The sequence below is a fragment of the Crocuta crocuta genome, unplaced genomic scaffold, assembly GCF_008692635.1.
Source record: "Crocuta crocuta isolate KB4526 unplaced genomic scaffold, BGI_CrCroc_1.0 scaffold124, whole genome shotgun sequence".
Lineage (NCBI taxonomy): Eukaryota > Metazoa > Chordata > Mammalia > Carnivora > Hyaenidae > Crocuta > Crocuta crocuta.
In genome coordinates, this window is record NW_027551573.1 from 3,581,895 (window position 1) to 3,604,016 (window position 22,122).

Below are 22,122 nucleotides of genomic sequence, written 5' to 3' on the forward strand. Positions count from 1 at the left end.
CTACATTAAATCCCCCACTTTCTTGGCACATGGGTTACATGTTACCCTGGGAAGAGCACTGCATGGAGCCGGCAGATCTGTAGCCAAGCCCTGCGTCTTTCTGTGTTTTAACTAGTAGGTCCCTGAGGTTTTCTTCACTGTCGCCTGGACTCTAACAAGAGGGCTATGATCACCCACCTGCCTCAGTGTGATAAGGATGAAAGAAGCCAGTGCCTGGAATATTCTGGAAGTTGTAAAGCTATATATAGGTTTTGAGACCTTACTCTCCAAGCTGCACTTCCTACCACTTCCAGCCCTTTGTGTGAAAATGTTAGTATCAGAAGTAATGCGTTTCTTATAATTTATCTTCTCTATCCATGCCTGTGTCAGCCATATTTTTATCATTTGTTCAAATGTCACACTTTGCTTTTCTTCTGCTCTCTTTTAACCCTTAGCATAGGCTTTCTAGCTTTTGCTGAACATCATGTTTTATCATTTTAAATTAATTTTTTTCTCTACTTGATACTCTGATGTCTCATTAGTACTGTCCTTGTTTTATTTATAGTTTTCTAACATTTAGCGAGATTTTGGTGCTATAGTTAAGTGACTGCATATTTTTTGAGCACCTACGGTATACCAGACAAGATTAACAGGACTCTATTCCTGCTCCAAAAAAGATCCGCATTTTAAAAGGATAGACCAACACAGCACGCACTAAGTATCACTACCTTCAACGACAGGGCTTAAAGCTTCATTAACGTAACTTCAAGTTATACAGGTCACATGACCAGGACTCAGCCCAAATTCTATCAGATTCTAAAACCCTTGTTTTCCCCACTCATCCATCCTTCCTGGAGTATGAGAGCAAGGGATTGGAAATGATTAATTTGGCCAGGGGGCAGGGAAAGGCAGCCAAAGAAGCTTTACAGAAGAACTAATACTTGATCTTGGCTTTTTAAGGATAAACATGATCTCGCCAATAGCTACCGTTCACTGAATTATGACTAGGAACCAGGCACCACGCTAGGGCTTTAGGTGCCTTATTTTCAGTCTACCAGTCCTCTTGATTTTAGTCACAGGATTGGGGTTCACATTAAAAGACTGACTCAAGACCTCAGGGCCCATTTTCATTCAATAAATATTGCCGTAATACTGTATGCCAGGCATTGCACTAAACCCAGATGACAGGACCACAAAATCCCTGCCATCAAGGAGCTCTCCATGCGGGGGCAGGGGAGGCGTGTAGAAGGTATGACAGACGAGTCCAGTCCGCCAAGAAGAGCTACGTCCACTGAGCACGTGCTGTGTGCTGGGTGCTGTATATTAGGGGCTTTAGAAGATCAACTCTCCACAACTGCTTGAGGTCAGTCCTACCGCTCGCACTTGACAGTTGAAGAATGTAGCTCGAAGGGGACAAACAGTATAGCCAACGCCACACACCAGTGGCACGACCACGACTTGAAAGAAGAAGAAAAATCTGTATAAATAACACCAATTTTGGACTCGTGTCGACCTGTTTTCAGATCCTGTTAATCACGTTAAGGAGCCTTTGGGCAAGGGTGATTCAGAGATGACATTTGAGCCAGAGAGTTTTGTGACCAGGTCCAAGCTTTTGAACAGAAAATTCAGGGGTAGGGAATGGAGAAACCAAAGAGGAAACGGCCAAGAGCAGGGAGAAACCCAGGAAGGTACTGGAATCAGCCTGTGAGAGAAGGGAACACCATGGAGGGTGGGGGTGACGACGCAGAGGGCAGCGTGTCTGCAACTGGTACGGGGCGGATAAACCAGACAGGGATCCTAGGACAGCGTGCTCTGTGACACTGACCATCACTAACATCCTCTCCAGGGGGACCGTGACATGCTCGCTGTTCAGCCTGCTTGCTGCCTTGGTTCTGTTGTGAGGCCCTGGAAAAGTCCTTTAGCCCTGATGGGACTCAGTTCCCTCTCTTGTCAAGTGAGGAAGTTCGACTCGATGTTCTCGAAAGCCCTCTCCAATGGGAATTCTATGGCTAGCTGTCCACTTGGTATCCAGTTATTCTTTAAGATGGAAAAATGCGCTGGGCCACCAGAGGTCCCCACCTCACTTATGTATCCAGAGTAACAACCGATCTTCACAAATAAATGTTTCTCAAATGTCCCTCCATCCTGTTCTAGATCTGAATTTCTTATGTGTGCTTAGTGGGAAATCCAAGGAAGAGAACAGGACATTAAAATCAATGTTCATAAAATCTCTAACAAAGTAATACAATAACATTTTAAACTGCCATATAATTCTTCACTTTTAAAAAAAGCCACATGATCATTTGACACACACTTAATCTGTAGGTCATAAAAGCTCACGGTTGAAAACCCTGAAAAATAAATTACTGCGACACTCTTAACCAAACATAATACAATGAACTGTGGGTTTAATTCCTTTTAATGCAGGTAATATTTTCCGTGAAATGATTTTTAATAACTCTCATATTGGCATGGCATTTTATTCTCGATGAAGAAAATTCCGCTGAGAGTACAAAATAATTAAAAGCCTGCATTTGACCCTCTTGGGCCTTGGAGGCCCCGCCCCCTGTGCCTCCTGAGAAGCAATTCAATGGAAATTCTCCTAAGTCCCTTCTCCTTGGAGCAGACCTAGCCCTCTTTAACACGTTTCCACTTTGTATGTAGACATTCAAGGCTCACAGCATATACGTGTCCTCTACATGGGTAGGAAGACGGGCCGAAGACAAGAAAACGTGACTGTCATTGTCTACTATTGTCCTCTAATACACAGCTCAATACCCCAGTGTCTTCAGGGCCCCAAACTTTCCTTTCTACCGTCATCTTCTCTCACCATCCCGAGGATCCACGGGGATGGCTTATCAGACAAGCTGACCTCACGGCTCTTCACCAGGCACAGGTGTTCCTGGCCGTGCCTCAGCCATGGCGACCAACATAGGAGGCTAATCTCCTCTGGCAAGTTCTCCCATCAGAATCTCCCTTCGTTGTCTATTTGAGTTTACTTCTCTAACCTGGTCCGGCACAGACCGGAAGAGCCTGCTAGTGACTCTCAGGACGTGCTCGCCCCTCTTTGTCCACTGCTTCTGCCAACAGCTGGCTCCCTGCCCCCACTGCACTGCAGGGCTAGGCCTTCCTGTCGCCCAGAATCTTCCCCTGCTGCCACACCCATGGTGCCAACCACATACCCACGACCACCTCTCCCGCTCCTGCTTTCCCATCCCCATTAGAGACCACTGAGGGATGCTAAAGACAGGTACACAATCTTACGGGCTGAGGCTACTACAAATCCATGGTAAGCTCCACGGGTCCTCACAGCTGCTTGAAAACTACCTTACTTTCCCAAGGAGACCGTACCGCCTCCAGACACCAAAACAGTTTTGTTTTGCTGAAGGTCTTCCCTTATCCTTTTAATCATGCAAGTGTGCCCCCAAATGTGATCTTAATGCCGCGTCTGTTTCCTTAAAGTCTATGTGACAGGTGAGGATCAAGTTACTGAACTTGAACCTCGCTGCTGCTTGGATATCTGTGTTAGACCTGCCGCCATCATATCTAAATGTTTCAAATGGTCCCTGCTTCTCAGGTTACAGCTCTACTTTTCGTCCCAACGGTACTTCACGCTCAACTTTAGAAAGAAGACAGTGAAAGCATTAAGGACATGCGACTCCAAAATACACCACTTTGGCATATTAATTATTTTGAGCTGAAGACACTTGAAAAATAACGAATGTAGGGAGAGGTTTTCCTTGAACTCCCCTTACCTCCCTAAAGTCAGCTCCTGCAAAAGGAACTCAGTTGTCCCTCATCGGTCATAAAGTCCCTCCTCCTGGGGACTTTCACTCAACAGGAAGATGGATTCTTACCAAGGGAGACACGACTGGAATTCAACATCACACAGAGACAAACTTGATCACACACTATCATAGCTCCTGGCCTATGCTTCCCAGGGCCCACCTGTCTTTCCTAGAAATCACTGACTCTCCCCTGCGTGGCCTACTCCTCGCTCCCCTTCCTCACCACTTTTTTGGGTATCCACTTTTTATTCCCCATGATGCCTTGCACACATAATATTAAAACTTAATAAATTTGTGTGACCCTTCGCCTATGAATCTGCTCTCCGTGAGATTATCTCACAGATCTGCCTATGGGGCCTCACTGGGGAGAGGGAAGGCTGTCTCCCCCACACCAGCCCACGTGAGCTTCCCCAGTCCTTCCCCATTGCTCCTGGTGCTGGCTCCGGGCCTCAATCAATGTGCTCTGTTCCACCCCCGCAGGAATGGCACCACCCTGCCCCATCTAAGGGGAGGCCAACCGATATTTTCCCCATACTAACACCTCGTTTGCCCTTCTGGTCCCAGAGTGCCTGACTTCCTCTGGGGCCTGAGGCTGCACGCAAGATAAAGTCAGAACTCTTCAGTCTAGTTTGAAGGTGATCTGATATCCAGAGCCAACCCTTTACGTGGACACTCGGGCCCAGGAAAACTGCCTTATTCATTGTTCCCTGACCACGTGGGGCACATTCCTTTCTACTGAATGGATGATCGTGAAAAAGAGAAAGACTGATGAATGATGATACTACAATCAGTCTTTTCTTTTTCCAAGTAACAGAAAAGGATTTTTTTAATGAGTCACTCTCAACAAACGTGGGGTTCTGGCTCTTCTCATGATTCTTCTTTTAAGTCTTCAAAAAGGGCAAATGCGAATCAAGGAAGGTATTTATGCACTAACATTTGCTGCTTTCTTCCCTGAAGAACAAACATTTAGATGATAAGGGAAACACAAATGAATGCTTCTTGAACACCCACCACGTGGTAGTACATAAGTAACCTTATTAAATGCTAACCACCCCGTAAAAGAGGGTGTGGTTATTATCCATAAAAGAGGCTATTATCGCCATTTTACCACGGAGAACACAGGCTAGGAGAGGCTTAAGTCATTCACTTGAGCACATACAGGCTGGTAGCAGCAGACTGGACTAAAACCCCAGCTAATCCTCTTTATATAACATTCCATTTCTTTTCCTTTTCTTTTCTTTTTTTAAATAATGTTTATTTACTTTTGAGAGAGATTGAGAGAGAGAGAGAGAGAGAGAGAGGCAGTGTGTAAGCAGGGGAGGAGGAGAGAGAGAGGGAGACACAGAATCTGAAGCAGGCCGCAGGCTCTGAGCTGTCAGCACAGGGCCCGACACGGGGCTCTAAGTCACAAACTGTGAGATCATGATCTGAGCCAAAGTTGGACGCTTAACTGACTGAGCCACCCAGGTGTCCTGTACAACATTCTACTTCTCTACTACTACTTAGAAATTTCAGAATTCTACCAAGTTCCAGAAGAAATTAGCTTTGTTAAAACAAACACATATATAGGTTTGGTGTGTGTGTGTGTGTGTGTGTGTGTGTGTGTGTGTGTATTTGTGTGATAGAAGTTTTCTAAAATGCCTGTTCATTTTAGATTCAAAACTACAAATAATTGGAGTGTGTTTGGATAATTAAGTAAACTATATAAACATATTTGAACCTTCCCGAAGTAATACTCTCTGGAGATTTAAAAATTTGTATCTATCTACCAGGGTTGGTCATAACACTCATTATTACAATCCTTTCCAAAATCAGAATTGTTTTTTTTAATAAAAAACAATCCTTTTCTATTATGGCAATGGACTGCCCACAATAAAGTACTATAAGTCCAATGCTAGCCAGTAGAAGCTTGCTTTAAGCTTTGCAAAAGAATTTTACTAAAACAAAATACGTCCGTATGCCTACAAGCCATTTCTCTGTATCTGTATGATAATGGGTAGCTGTGAATATAAGTGGAGATGGATGTCACCTGCGAAGGCAGAAACAGATGGATGGTTACTGTGAATGGCCCGTGTCCATTCGTAAACCAGCTCTTGTCCGCAGAGCACCTTAGAGGCTGGCTTTGCGTGGACTCTCTCTCGTGGGATACACTAGCAGGCTGTTGATTTCTGTCACCTTTGGGGATGTTCCCTAGTAGCTATCTTCTTCCCTATGCCCCTAAGCCAGAGGCTTATAAAGGCACACTTGTGAAGGAGCTGGCCGATGAAAGGAACCACTCAAAGGCACATCCCCTCTGTCACTATGACCCAGAGAGTAACTTTCAGGAGGACCTTCTGCAGACACACATGGCATCATTGTTCAAGGATGCCGGAAGACCAATTACAGAGCGCGTGAGGTTTGGACCTGACTGTAGTTTTACAATTCAAGAGTCAAGGAAATGATGGTCTTTTCTTTTCTGTTTTTAAAAATATTTATTTATCTGAGAGAGAGAGAGAGAGATTGGCAGCATGAGCAGGGGAGGGTCAGAGAAAGAGAGAGACACAGAATCCGAAGCAGGCTCCAGGTTCTGAGCTGTCATCACAGAGCCCGACACACAGGGCTTGAACCCACGAACCGTGAGATCATGACCTGAGCCAAAGTGGGACACCCAACCGACTGAGCCACCCAGGCACCCCATGATGGTCTTTTCAAAACCCGATCTCTGTTGAGGAAACAGAGAGGGAGTGGGGAGAGGAGACTTTACACTCCCTAGATTTTAGCTATCTGAAGGTTTTGGTAACTACAGAGTTAGAAAATCACCGTCAGTGAGGAGTGACTTGTAAGAGGAAAGAGTACAGCCTTCGGCATCCAGAGATGTTCTGTGACTCACCAGTGCAGTGACTAAAAGGACACCAAATGACCCGCTCAAAGTTCATTTTAAAAACCAAAAAACTTAGGGCGCCTGGGTGGCTCAGTTGGTTAAGCTTCTGACTTCAGTTCAGGTCATGATCTCACGGCTCACGAGTTCGAGCCCCGCATCGGGCTCACTGCTGTCGCAAAGCCTGCTTTGTACCCTCTGTCCTCTCCTCTCTCTGCCCCTTCTGCACTTGTTTTCTCTCTCTCCTCTCTCAAAAATAAATCAACATTTAAAAAAAGAAATAAAAATAAAAACCGCAAAACTTAAGACCATATTCTTGAATAGCACATCTTCAGTTAGGCTCACCTGGTTACTAGACATTCTAAAGTTGTAAAAACATATGCAAAAAGTAATAAGTAGGATTTCCATCAGTCTCATCTCAACGAACATGGAGGTTGGGAGAGGGTGCTTTTGAACAGCCGAGACGGCTGTAGTTGGTGCAACTGAACACCCCGAGCCTCCTAACAGAGCCGCTCAGGCCGGGTGCCCCAGACGAGGTGAAGCTAGAGTATCGGATGCAGTGCTCAGCTCTTGAGGGCCCTGAGCCAGGGTGTGGGCACACAGAGCAGCACACGGGCTGGGAGACAGTTTTCAGTTGTGCCCAACTGGGGGAGGGGGATTACAATATTCACAAGTCATAAGGTGGTGAGGAGTCCCTTGGGTGAAAGGTGGCAACATACATCTAAACTAAATATAAAGAAGATATAAGACTGAATGTGAAGGCCACAGATTCCCATTCCCTTGCCCTCCATCACAATTCGAATACATTGAATCTTACCCATTCAGCTATTCTACACCGGATGGTAGCCATTTTGTTTGTAAAGTTATCAAACGATATATTCTTTCTTTGCCAGGAAATATTATTCAAACAGGTCTAAGAACTAGCTGGAGAATGCAAATACTGTAATGAAAAAGAAGGAAGGAGGGGAGAAAGGGGAGAGGGAGGGAAGAAGGGAGAAAGAGGGAGAGAAAGGAAGGAAGGATGAAAGGAAAGGAGGAAAGAAGGAAAGAAAGAAAAGGAAGGAAGGAAGGAAAGAAAAAGAAAGAAGGAAAGAGAGGAAGGAAGGGAGAGAGAAAGAAAAAAAGAAAAGAGAAGAAAAGAGAAAAGAAAAGAAAAGAAAAGAAAAGAAAAGAAAAAAGAAAAGCAAAGAAAGAAGAGAAGAGAAGGAAAGGAAAGGAAAGGGAGGAAAGAAAGGCCACGACACAGAAAGGAAATGTGGTAATAATGGTCAGGGCAAAAAAATGAGGACTTTGCATACCTCTGTTGTAATAGTTTGGCCACTGACACATGTACTAGACATTTTAGGTACATTTCCACATCTGTTGCTAGATCTTGTTTTAGGTGGGGAAGGGTAAATTTAGAGGAAGGGGCAGCATATATATTATATAAACAATATCTTCCAAATTTGCAGAGAAGACAGAGTGGCTGTTTTAAGTATAAGCTTGTTTTCTTTCTTTCTTTCTTTCTTTCTTTCTTTCTTTCTTTCTTTCTTTCTTTCTTTCTTTCTTTCTCTTCCTCCCTTCCTCCCTCCCTCCCTTACTTCCTTTCTTCCTTCCTTCCTTCCTTTCGAGAAAGCAAACAGGGCTAGGCTATCTGGACAGCTATTAAAGAAGGAAGAGTGTGCTTGGAGTACTTAGAAATAATATAATATTTCTTCCTGACAGGGCTTCCCAAAATATATTCTATGGAACACCGCTTCTGGGAGGTATCCAGATAAAAAGGGAGACTGTGGTCCAACCATCTCAAAGGCACTGACAGTTCTGGGGAAAAAGTAATCTGATTCATTTTGTTTGCACTGGTACTTCTTACACTCATTAGAGTACAAATTAGTGTTTTTCTCTAAAAACACCTAAGTATATTCTAAGAACTGGTGTTTTTCAGCCATTGTGAGAGGTCCTGAGTTGCTTTGAAATGTGGGGAGATGTGGCATATAATTAATAAACAGATCTTTTCCTGGTAAGCAGACAATTTGTGAGTCTCAAGAAAAACTTCACCGAAGTGAAACTCATTTTGAAATATAGTTTGCCCTCTACGTCCTGTTACTTCTGACAACCGCTATGTGGCTAAATGACTAAGCTATGCAACAAAGTAAAACAGTATTCTTGTGACTTAAATTCCATGTCCTGTAACTTGGGAGCAAGGGCCCCCACTCGGGACTCCGAATTAACATATGCAAATTTAGAGTTCTCATCACACACTCCACGGATGCAACTGGAAAATGAAGGCAAGGGCCTGACTGGCTATTCTGACCCTCTCTCCTCAGAGGCTCCCTGAGGGTATCACTCAAGCCAACTTTACTGATTCTGCATTTATGAGTCCATCCCATGTCACTGCTAGAGTCTAGGAATCATCGTTCAGGGTCTTAAAAATCTGGTCAGGATTTTCAGAACCATCTATTTGCTTCCATACTCCCTGCCTGTCTCTGCAACTCAAAAAAAAAAAGACAGCCCTGTGAATGCTGGCGTGAGCTGCCGCCCAGACAAGATTTCCTCAGGCCTTTCAGGTGCAGAGTGATTCCAAAAGTGAGGGCTTCTGACATCTGCGCCTCCCCCCAGAGCCCAGGGAGCCCCCCTCTGCCCTGACAGCGTGTACTCTTCAAGGAGCCGTGGGGCTCCTATACTCCTTGTACACTGGCTACTGTAGCTCCTTTTGTCAGGATGTGAAGCATCCATACCATTCAAGGGCAGGGGTCAGCATTGAAAGGAATAAGATAGAAACCAGTTATGCAGATCTGGTCAGCCAGGGTGGCTGCCTATGGAAGTTCCCAGAAGTCAGAGGTACTTCCTGATAGGATTCCGAGGGCTGGATCTGACAGCCAGGTGGACAGTTTGTAAAAGACCAGGGCTTATTCTAAAGATGGCAGATTTAACTTCCAACCTTTGTACAGCTGGGCTCTCCAGACTAGAAGTGCAGAGTGAAAAAAGGAAAGGCCAAATCTCCAGCGCCAAGGCTACATTTTTGAATGACTTACCTCAACTTCCACCTTTGTGAAGAGCTGGCAGAACGTGAGCATACAGAGCTGAATGCTGAGGAGAAAAAAGAACAGGCCATATTTATATGGTAATATATGTGTCATCTACTATTACTCAACGACCCTTTCTTTATACACAGCATGGCATATACATTCTGCATTTTTAAGTGCCACACTGCAGCTATTAACACTGCTTAAGCCAAGTATTCTTGATATTCCAAAGTTAAATCACCAAATACAATACCAGATATGTACTTGTGAGTCAGGGCTGCACCTCGGAGGACTAAACCCCAAATCTGAAGTCTCCTTGACAACTCAGACTCGTAGGCTTACGTGCCTAGAGAAACTGCCGAGGCCACATTTTAAGGTACATACAAATGTGTTTACAGGAAAACTGAGTAAAACATTACATTTCTAAACTCTTATCTGATATTTAAATAAAATCAGCAGGCCTTTCCCTAAGAGCAGAATTTTATTTATTATCAAATTGCCCCAATTAATAATCAACGTTTTAGTTGAGGAGAAATTTTCTGAAATGTTTCAGATTTCATTGTAAAGCCAGATAGAGGACAAAGGCTTTCTTTAAAGTGGTTATAACCATCCCTCTCAAAGATAATTTCTGAAATAGTTGTTTCTATGTACACCATTATGTACATATTTAGAGTCTCTGGATAGGATTTCTATGGGATTTTTACATCGCCTCATTTAGACAGATGACCCAGATATCTGGCAGAGTGGATTATGCTACATGGAAGGAAGAAATCAACTTTTTTATGTTATTAAGAAACTAAAATATGATTTATCTATAAAAATATTTAAAGGGGCTTACTTATGACAAGAAATTTAGACATTTAAACAAGGAATTTAGTTAAAAAAGAAGGAATTTAAGAAGTAGATGTACCAATCCCATATATAATTATAAGATGTTAAGTATTGGTTGTCAAACTTTGCATCTGAGAGGAAAAAAATCTTTTACTATCAACCCCAAGCAAACAAAATCAATCCACATTGTTCACTATAAAGCAAACTGTTCCTGAGTTACTTAAATTGAGCTTTGGAATTTAATGATTTGAATAGATAAATCTGTTCTGAAAATTCTGAATGCTGGAAGGAAGGAAGGAAGGAAGGAAGGAAGGAAGGAAGGAAGGAAGGAAGGAAAGAAGCAGGGAGGGAAGGAAGGAAGGAAAACGAAACAAACCAGGCATAAGATCTCATCGAACCTGTGTTGTCCACACTACACACAAACCAGACAACACTTCTCGGACCCACACAAAACAGCTTTTCTATAGCTGCGCCTTCCCTAAGTGTATTCCCCAAGTTTATTAACCCTCTCCCTTAGGCTGTGTGCCTTGGTACAGAGTCTCTTCCTTAGAATCTGAGTCTAGACTAAGCCCTTGGAGCAAGGGCAACGGAGAAAGCGGACTTAAGAGTAACAGATTTGGTGCTAAATACACCAGGAAGCCCATGGGAAGATACCGGCAGAAATGAGAGTTACTACGGGCCAAGCACAATGCAGCATTTGGACAAAACAAAGCTGTGCCTTTTAAAGATTTTGTGTTTATCACTCCTAAGGAATCTTTAACTCTTGAAAAAGTGTTTTTCTCTCTTTTCTGAATTGTCTCTCCTATTCTCTTTTTCCCTTTGTCACACACTTCCCAGGTCAGAAGGCTGGATTCACCAGACCACTCCACTTCCTATCCAGATCCCCCGTCCAAGAAGGCCTTCTCCTACTTGACCTTCACGCCTACCTGGACTGCTGAGAAAGTTTGAAAAAGTCATACTGACTGACTGAAATCACTGTCTCTGCAAGGTACTTAAATTGTAAGGGCCCCAAGCATGCACACCTCAGGAACTATAAAGATGCGCTACATTCAGTTTGTGGGTACTCCTTTTTCTAAAATGCGCTCATACTATTTGTTTCTTCTCACTTGCTCTCGTATAAAAAGCCGAAACCCAGGAACTCAAGATCAGTAGTGACGCAAAACACGTATTCTAGCCAAATAAATAAGCCGATCTCCTGAAGAGTTAAAGATCACATGATGTCTAGATGTCCTTTACAATTTATGGTCTTTATTTTGAGAGCCATTTACTTAACCTCAACCACTAAGGGCTGGAGCGTAATGGAAACATCCATGTTTCAAAATGTCAATAAACGCTAACACATGCAAATGGCCCATCAGTTACCAATTCGGATTTAAATTTATTACTTTGATGCAATTCACACAAAATGGAGAAAATTGGTATGCAGCACAAAAAAATATCTGGCTTTCATACATCGTTTTGGATTATCTAAAAGGTAGACAAGGAAGTCACAAGCTACTTGAAGGCCAATGAGGATTCCCTTTGAAATATGTCCAAGTGGTTGTGCATCAACGACCTTATGTAAACTCTCTATGTATCAGTATCAAAAGGCATTGCTGGGGAAGTCCCAGGCAAGGTCCTCACATCCAGGAATTTTACGTGGCTTTCACCAAATACACACCGGCTCAGACTTATCTGCGGGGGGTAGCTCCACATAAAGCTCTTGAGACAAAGCACGATTCTACAGGCTCTGTTCTTTTTAAAGGCCTGTCTCAATGCAGCTTGCTTAATGGGGAGCTGTATTCCTCTCCTGTCTGAAATGTTTATAGAAACTGCTGATCCTTGTGCTTTTAAAATCCAAGAACGGAACTGAAAGCTTAGCTATTTTCTCAGCTCAGATCAGACACATCACAGCTATTTTAGGCCAAATGATGCAATGACTCCGGGCTGCTTAAATGGACGGAGTAAAACAACAATGGAGACACCAGATAATATGCGAAACCTGCAGTGGGAATAAAACTACGAGATTAAAGGTAAGGAGGGTCCAAACGGGGTCACTGAGCTGTTTCTTAAGAATCAGGAGCTACACGGGGTGCCTGGGTGGCTCAGTCGGTTGAGCGTCTCACTTTGGCTCAGGTCGTGATCCCACAGTTCATGGGTTTGAGTCCCACGTTGGGCTCTGTGCTGACAGCTAGCTCAGAGCCTGGAGCCTGCTTCAGATTCTGTATCTCCCTCTTTCTCTGACCCTCCCTTGCTCATGCTGTCTCTCTCAGAAATAAAAGACACTAAAAAAAAAAAAAGAAAAAGAATCGGGAGCTACACGTGTGAGACCTGTAAAAACACGGCCGGCAGCTAGACTTCCGCACACGGCAGGTGCTGGGAGCTAACAACCAAGAGTGATGCTCTCTACACAGACTTCCTTAAAAGATATTAGGATCTGATTAGAAATCTTTACTTTTACAAAAACAAGGCTTATTTATTTATTTTTTAAAATAGTTTATTGTCAAGTTGGTTTCCATATAACACCCAGTGCTCATCCCCACAAGTGCCCTCCTCCATGCCCATCACCCCCTTCCCCTCCCCCCATCTACCCTCAGTTTGTTCTCAGCACTCAAGAGTCTCTCATGGTTTGCCCCCCTCCCTCTCCCCAACTATTTTTCCCTTTTTCCTCCCCCATGGTCCTCCGCTAAGTTCCTCCTAATCCTCCTATATGTGCATACATATGGTAACTGTCCTTCTCTGCCTGACTTATTTCGCTCAGCATAACACCCTCAAGTTCCATCCATGTTGCTACACATGGCCAGATTTCATTGTTTCTCATTGCCATGTAGTATTCCATCGTATAGATAAACCACATCTTCTATGACCCACCAATAGCACTGCTAGGAACTTCCCCAAGGGATACAGGAGTGCTGATGCATAGGGGCACATGGACCCCAATGTTCATAGCAGCGCTCTCAACAATAGCCAAAACATGGAAAGAGCCGAAGTGTCCATCAATGGACGAATGGATCAAAACAAGGCTTATTTAAAAAAAAAAGAAGGAATAAATTTTTCTTTTTCTTCCCAGAACAAAATTTATAGAAACCAATAATATAGTGAAGCAACTTACAATGTATATCCCTGCCACGTCCAAGTCACAGTATCCTACAATAACAAAGGTGTTTAGACTGTTAGTTCGGAGGAAAAGAAATGCCAAATAAAATCAAAATCTTATTTTCATATTTTGCTATTCATATACTTCCCTTCTGAATGAAAAGCAGTGTGCTAAAAAGTAAAACAAGCCTATCAAATGGCAGCGAGTTGCTCTGTGAATTCTTGGATTATATATCTACATGGCAAAAATCTGTTTTCCATATGTAGCCACCTATCTTTTCATGGAATTAAGTTGCTCTTAACTCTTAAGAGAATTCTGTGTAGGCTTCGCTATTTTTCTCCTAATGGGAACATATCTGGATAATTAATTTGCTTATAAATAAAACCCAGAATATATCAGTTCTCAAAAAAAAGGGGTGGAGGGGTAGGTATTGGGAGAAAAGATTCAAGTAGTACCTAGTGAAAGGATTTGCATAAATGCCAAACAGACAGAAGTACAATAAGTAAATTTTGATAGATGTTAATTTTTTTAACCAGGGGATGTCCAAAGTTGAGAAGGCGGCCACTAAAAGAAAGCTGACTTGATGGCGAACTCTTGGTCTTAAGTAACATAGATAATTAATCATTACATCTCCCTGCTTATGGAAAGTCTCTGTAGAGAAAGTTCCTTTCGCCGCCAAAACAATTCCAAAAACCCTTTCTTAGGAAAACAGTGGCACAATCAATATCCACAAGCCAGCAGTGTGCTTAGCTGGAGCGGAAGGGGCTGTTTCCTGAGCCAACCGTGCACTTTCTATAGGGCGACAGATTGTTTTCATGTATCTTCCTACTAACATTACTCGTCAATAGTCCCAGAGCTAGTAAGTACTGAGCCAGTAATGAAACCCCAAGCCAGCCCCATATCTGTCCTGCGACACCAGCCATCCCTCTGGTAACTGAATCCGGTAAAGTCTCCTTGTAGGCTCAGAGCAAATTGCAAACCTACGCAGGTTTCCTGCTACCCAGGTCAGTAAGACCCTGAGTCAGACTTTACTGGACCGTTTCAGTGGCAGCGGAGGAGAAGCTGAGGAAACACCTTCCCGGAGCTTAGGAACAGCAGAGACATCGAGGGATAGTGGTGTCCACAAAGACATGCCTCTCTTGGCAAACTTCTAGAAACGAAATGTGGCGCCGGGAATGGGGTCTACCCATGAGCTTCCAACCTCTGTCTACTCAGAGCTTTATTCAAATTCTAAAAGGGGTCCCAGAGGATCTGTGCCATTCAGAATGTCTGAGATTTATTTTCCCGTGGTCAAATACGATGCTTACCAGCTTGTTGGGGTATCTGAGGAGGATTGGCTGCACCGGAACCCCTGGAATGAAGGCCCCTAAAACCACATTGAAATATTATAACACCTTCCACATAGGACACGAGGTTTGCCATAAAGAGAATTAATAATAAATGACGTACATATACTTTACTGTTTTAAAAATACACACAAACTGAGAAATGTTGGTACAGTCCCTAGCGCTTTGCCAAAATGAGAGAGTTTTAAAATTCAGAATTAGGAAACCAAGGCGTTAAATGTTATGCCCAAATCACTGAAAAGATTTATTTACATCCCCACGTGTTTTCATTTTCCAAATACTTATTATGCAACAGGATTTAAAAAATAAGAAAAAATGGCAAAGCCAAGACAAAGAGAAAATGGGGAGAAGAAAATCTAAATCAAAGCAAATACCTGCAGCAAGAATGAGCCCCACTTGCTAGAAGTGAGCTCCAACTTGGGCTCTGAGCATCCCAGTGGGCGATACAAACACGTATTTAAGTTATTATCAGTTACTATGAAATTATACATGGCTATGAAAGTTATGACTTCATGATATTTTTAAAAAGGGTGAAGTGTAGAAGGCATCTGAGGGCATTATAATGATCACTAGTTTTCCATCAGATAACACAGGACCTGGGGGTGTCTGGGAGGGTATCCTTGAAGGAAATGAAATATCTGCCAGAGGTTTCTGTGCGTGCGTGCGTGTGTGCGTGCGTGTGTGTAACTGTGCATTCACACACACCCACACACAACTAACCAAGGAAGAAGGGGTTGTGATACCAAAAGAGGAAGTAAATGGGTTTTGCAGAATCACGATGTCAAAAACTTTTTATCGGAAAAGAAATGCCCAGAGCAAACGAACAGGTTGTTTTCTGTATTAGTATCAAATCATTTGAGAAATCTCCCATAGTTTGTTATAGAATATAATTTAATTGATCTCACCTGGTTTAAAAGTAATCAAACAGGAACGATTAGTACAAGTACCTTCTGGGAAAACTAGTATCTTGGGAGAAAAGGAATACGTAGTTTTAATATTTCAGTCTAATTAATAGGTTACTCTTTACTCAAACTGTATGATTTCACAAACAGCTGCCAATTCATAGAAGAAAAAAGTGAAATAAAAGGCTAATACTTGATTCTACTGAAAGCTAGAATCAGATTATTCAATTTTCCTCTGAAAGAACTGTTCTCTCAGCAGTAAGGTAATTAGAAAATGGATTAAAGCTTTGAAGAGAAAATAGACTTAGTAAATGTTTCTTAATAATGATGCTAATGATCTGAGAGATAACCTTAAAAGAAGCTGTAGACCCTACGACACGCTCAGAGAGCACATTAAATTCTCTCCTCTACTGCTGTACAACCTTAACCAAATCATTCTTACTTCCTTGTTTCTGTTTTCCCTGTCAAATGATATTCCCTCCTACAGCATATAGTTTAGGGATATACGGAGAAGGCAAAAAGGAGGAAATACTTACAATATGCTTTCTGCTCACTTAAATTAATAGACATATGGCTTACAGTTTAGTAGCTTTTCTGAGAAAGTGTTTTTAGCTTTTAACATAAGCCTTTTCGTGCTTCAAGTAAAAGACACAGTACAGTTAGTTGACTAACCGTAGCTTATTGACGGAATAAGCTGGATTTGCTGAAGCTTTCAGGATTGGGCAATGAGTGAATTGCCAAGTACGTAAAATAACCAAAAAGAAAATTCCTGCACCCCCAGCAGTTAGTATGTGTACTTAGTTAGCATTTATATTTTTTAAATAATTAGAACAGGAAAACATTATCAGGCTAACGTGCCATAATGACAGGCTATTTATAAAATAAAAATTTTAAGTGTGTGCAATTTCATTCCCCAATTAAAAAAAAAGGTTTCCTATCACAACCGGATACACTATCAAATATGGTTCACTCAACGGAAATTCTATAGCTGCTCTATTAACAATGAACAGATATAGAGTAAATCATAGAATCTCAGATCTGGAAGGGGCATTGAAAGCCTTTCCAATGCTTGAATTCTTTCTACAATATCCACCCCTCTCCACTCCAAGTGGTGGCTTAGCCAGCGTTTGAAAGTTCTAGAAAAGGATTTCAGATCAGATCATTCTGCCTCTGGACAAAAAGTTCCTTGAGACGAAATAAGCTGAATTCTCACCTATTTGTTAACTTCCGCCCACCAGTCCTAGATATGGTCCTTGGATCCAAAGAGAAAAATCAAACCCTTATTCCAAGTGCCATTTCTTTCTGGTCACTTTTTAAATCATTCATCACATGCCTAGGTTTCTGGGACCTCGTGGTGGGTCCTACTCCTCTTGGTATTTTCACATCTACACACATCATGGGGGGGCTGGCGCCCTGAAGGATTAGTCCCGCTAGAGGTCACCCGGGCCAACGTAGAGCGATACTTCTCAGAATTACCCAGGAGGCTCCTTTTTGGTTTTTTTAGTGTTTTATTTTTTTTATTTTTTAATTTTTACTTTAAATAGTTTATTGTCAAGTTGGTTTCCATATAACACCCAGTGCTCATCCCCACAAGTGCCCGCCTCCATGCCCATCTCCCCCCTCCCCCTCTCCCCTACCCCCTCTGCCCTCAGTTTGTTCTCGGCATTCAAGAGTCTCTCATGGTTTGCTTCCCTCCCTCTCCCCCACTATTTTTCCCGTTCTTCTCCTCCATGGTCCTTCGTTAAGTTCCTCCTAATCCTCCTATACGTGTAAACATATGGTAACTGTCCTTCTCTGCCTGACTATTTCGCTTGGCCCAGGAGGCTCCTTTTATCCAGTAACTGTGGTCCCCCCAACCCCTTACCTTCCGAAGGCATTCCAGGGGTTGGAGGTAGTGAGATGGTAGAGCTTGAAAAAGTTCTACAGGTGATTCCTATATACGCCTTGATCTGAAAAGCCCTGCCTAAATATACTTTGGATAAGATTAAGATCATAATCGCTTTTTTCCCCCAACAAACCTACCATACTTTTGAGTATAATTGAGCTTTGATAAGCTGTCTTTAAGCTAATAAATAAATTCCCACTTAGAGAATGACTTTTTTTTTAATGTCATGAAGTAAAAATTGGTTCAAAGAGTCTGGAGAATAAGGAAGAAGGCACATTTAACCCCATGGGAGATCTCCTGGGAAGGAGGACTTCTTAATACTCACGTATTTATTCTGCTTCTATTATGCTGAAGGAGCCTAGCATAGGCGTCCCCAGACACTGCCATCTGTAGATCCAAATGATTTACAAATACACGAACAATAAACAAGCTCATGATATATCTAAGGGAACGTCCCCTGTGTTTTACCTGAGGCCACTGCCCTCCTGAGCTTGCTCGCCTTATTATTTCATTTATTGTGTTTTTCCGAGAATCCGGGTCTATACGGGACACGAGCACTGGCTGCACAGCTCGTAAAAGTCCTTTAAAACAAACAGAAGGTCAAAACTGAGTTTTGGGGTTTTTTTTGGCTAAAGCTACCACAGCAATGATACTGGATACATTATGAAACAAGTTTTATGTAAAATTAAAATACAGCAAATCAAAGAGAACTTTTAAAAAAAAACACTCCAATTTAAAGTTTATTAGAATTTAGCTCCCAGGGGTGCCTGGGGGACTCAGTGAAACATCCGACTTCAGCTCAGGTCATGATCCCTCGGTTCGTGGATTTGAGTCTCGCATCAGGCTCTGTGCTGATAGCTTGGAGCCTGGAGCCTGTGTCTCCATCTCTCTCTGCCCTGCCCCTGCTCATGCTCATGCTCTGCCTCTCAAAAATAAATAAACATTAAAAAATTTTTTTAAAAAAGACTTTGGCTTCCAGTTCAAAAGGAGAAGTGGTTATTTATACCTAAAAATATTTCACTGATAGAAGTTAGCAGCAAAAACACGAAAGGAAGCAAATGCAATTTTGTCCCTAAATGTCTTCTTCAATCGATGTTAGAGCTTCAGAATATAGAGTACCAGGGGCTCCTGGGTGGCTCAGTCTGGTTAGGCATCTGACTCTTGACTTTGACTCAGGTCATGATCTCGTGGTTTGTGAGTCCGAGTCCCACACTGGGCTTTGTGCTGACAGCCCGGAGCCTGCTTGGGATTCTCTTATCTCCTTTCTCTCTGCCCCTCCCCAACGTGCATGTACACGGGCTTTTTCTCTCTCTCTCAAAAATAAATAAACTTAAATTTAAAAAAGGAATATGGACTACAAGTTCATCTTGTTTTCTTTTAGGAATATCTGGAAAACTGATTATGTGAATTCACAGTATATATGAATAAGGGGCAATTATTAATTTTACTCAAATTTTCAGCAGTCTTCGAAGTAGGTGGCTTCCTCAGGCATGCCAAATAAACCTCGATTTACCAAAATCCTATTGCTAAACAGGAAAACGCCATATTATACAAAGCACTGTGGCTACGCTGAGGAAGAATGAGCAAACGGGAGTTTTTTCTGAGCTGAATGAAAAAGCTGTGGATATTGCTGTTTGTCCAAGACACCAAGGCGACTTCAGGCAGCCCGCACACCCACTCTCTCACCACTTGCTGCTGCAATAACCTTGGGACAACTGGGACCAGTTACTTAGAGACCCACACCGTGGGGAGAGACCGCGGCCCCTGACGGGATAAACATTTCACTGGCTGCATCATTTTATACGTCAGGAAGTACTTATTGTTCTACATCATAATTTTCAAAAAGAGTTTCACTTTGGTCCCTCATGGAGATTCTGGGGCAATAATAAGAAAACAGAGTTAAGAGGAAAGACTTGGTCTGTCTGTGAGCCTAATACCGGCAGGAGAAATTCGTGAAATAGCATGTTAGGGCCAGTTGCGCTGGCGTTCTCACCAATTCTTTGGTTTCTCCCTCCAGAAAAATTAAGCACATTTGGTACTTGAAAGCCGGTCTTTCTAGCTATATAAGAACAAGAGGAAGTGATGGCACCCCGATAAAGAATTTAATAAGCATTATAAGAGTACGGGTAGGGGAGTCACTAAACTTTATCATAAATTCATTCTGAAAATACAGTTCCTCTTCAAAGTAAGGAGATGATTTTCTTACAAATTTGAACCCCGAGCATGAAAATATCTGCATCATCTTACAAGTACTTACTGCCAATCAGAGGGACGTGCGCATTCTCGTTTCGAGATACCATGGAAGGTAACCCAGCTACCACACAGGCGATTCCATCAAAGAATGTCGAGTGAGGGGCAGCAACGAAAATTGGTGCCTCCGCAGTACTCGCGACCTTTCCTTTCACGGTAACTATGAATCCCATCACAAAGAACATGGCACGACCCAGAAACTTCAAAACTGGTTGAGTCATTTTCCTTTGGAAATAAATAGTTAAAAAAAAAAAAAAGACATAGTTAGCTTTGTTAATCTCAGCTAACAGCAGGGCTTCACTCTAAAACAGAATACAAAACCCCCATACGTGTCAGAGCACCTCCTTTTAAAATATCAGCTAAGAAGAAACAGCTAACAGTTACATGGGGTCCTTTCTGCCACACGCTATTCTAAACACTTTACATATATTCATTTATTTAATCTTCAGTCCAATTTTATGAAACGGATACTATTTTTTAGCATCCTCATTTCACAGATCAGACAAGTGAGGCACAGAGAAGTAAAATTTCCCAAGGACATATGGCTAATAAGTGGCTCCATTATTCTACGAGTAGAAACGGATAAAAATGAATTTTCAACATGCATCCTCCATTGAGAAATCCAAAAGAGTACTGTTCTTCCCAGGAATGACCTTGGGAATGTACATTTGTGTCAGAAAGATGATGCTATCTATCTCCCCAGACACTTCTAGAACTCTCATGCTGAATCAGTCCTCAGAGTTATTTGGGGAATAATTTTTTAAAGCCTTATTACCCATACCATTATAGCTCTTAGACATCATCAAAAACCTTAAAAGGTAAAGTCACCACCTCACTTTCCTGGAACATGATGCATTTGCACAATTTCAGAAATCTAACTGCTTGTTTTTTTAAAGAGAATTTATGTCATTAAAGTCTAATCAGTTCATCAAACTATGCCAGGACCTCTGATGGACACACAGGACAAAGAATATCCAGTCCCTGTCCCTGATAAGCTCAGTTGAGTTGGGAAACAAAAACACACTCCGAGAAATGCAAACACAGGATGGATATCTGAGTATGTGAAGAGGCGTGCAGCTTTTCATGAAGAACAAAACATGTGTCTTTCCCAAAAGATGTCTAATGAGAGCTTTAAAAAACAGACTTCCTGTTTAATTCTCTCAATGGTCTTGTAACAATACAGTGAGGGGCTATTAAGCAACTAGTCACTGAGGAAGTTTCTCTTTTATTCCGAGTAAGGAGAAGTGAGACACAAGTAGTGAGACTTTTCCAGAGGGCAAGTCTCTCTCCTTCTTGCTGTTTAGAGTTCAGATGTCTATTTACATAAGGACAAAAAGCTCACCCCTTTACCGAATTTCCATACTTATTTTTGATTTACAGTTGTGTAGATTCTGACAACCACATTCTAAAATATTCCATATTCAGAGCTCTTAGCTTCTGTTTAAACTATTTTCCAAAGGCTGAAAGTTTGGGGCTGCATAATTAATTTCAGTGTTAACCTCTTTGAGAGGAAGTAGAGACACTTGCTTAATTGGAAAAACTAGAACTTTCTTTTTTTTAATGTTTATTTTATTTTTGAGAGAGAGAGAGAGAGAGGGCATGAGCGCATGAGCAGGGGAGGGGCAGAGAGGGACAGACAAAGACAGGATCTGAAGCAGGCTCCAGGCTCCGATTGGTCTGCACAGAACCCCATGTGGGGCTTGAACTCGCAAACCGTGAGAAACATGACCTGAGCTGAAGTTGGCGCTCAACAGACCAAGCCACCCAGGTGCCCCAGAACTTTCTTTTCTAACATTTATTTAATCTGTTTCCTGGAATCTTAAGACTATTCCTTCCATCATGATAGGGTTTCATAAGCCGTTAACAACAGAAACCAAAGAGATCATTGAAAGGAATTGGTGAGTCATGAAAAGAAATCTCTCTTAAAGTATGTTTTAAGGACACATACCCTTGAATCATAAAGCAAAGGATTATGATTTGCAAGGACTGAGGTGATATTATTCTCTGGGGACACTGCCAGTCTTGGATTCACTTCCACTTGAAACCAGTCATGGGCTGACTCTTGATATTATTCATGAGAACATGAACTGAATAGTAAATTGCACATTTCTTTAAAAGTTTCTAGAACAGTGATTTTCAGAATTTTGGGAGGATGTTCTCATTTGAGATTTGGATGAAAGAAATAGACCCTATGTGGTGTACAACA

At 42.2% G+C, this 22,122-nt stretch overlaps 1 protein-coding gene across 2 annotated transcripts in view; it reads right to left on the bottom strand.

Moving 5' to 3' along the window:
* LPCAT2 (lysophosphatidylcholine acyltransferase 2) overlaps positions 1-22,122 on the bottom strand; it is a 66,747-nt gene that overhangs the window by 33,384 nt on the left and 11,241 nt on the right. For both annotated transcript variants that reach the window (XM_077751330.1, XM_077751331.1), the window contains exons 3-8: positions 19,924-20,141; positions 18,135-18,247; positions 15,785-15,845; positions 14,841-14,899; positions 13,549-13,583; positions 9,636-9,690 (exon numbers count right to left, since the gene is read on the bottom strand). In XM_077751330.1, coding sequence (XP_077607456.1) covers positions 9,636-9,690; positions 13,549-13,583; positions 14,841-14,899; positions 15,785-15,845; positions 18,135-18,247; positions 19,924-20,141 — 541 coding nt within the window. The remainder of the gene's footprint in view (positions 1-9,635; positions 9,691-13,548; positions 13,584-14,840; positions 14,900-15,784; positions 15,846-18,134; positions 18,248-19,923; positions 20,142-22,122) is intronic.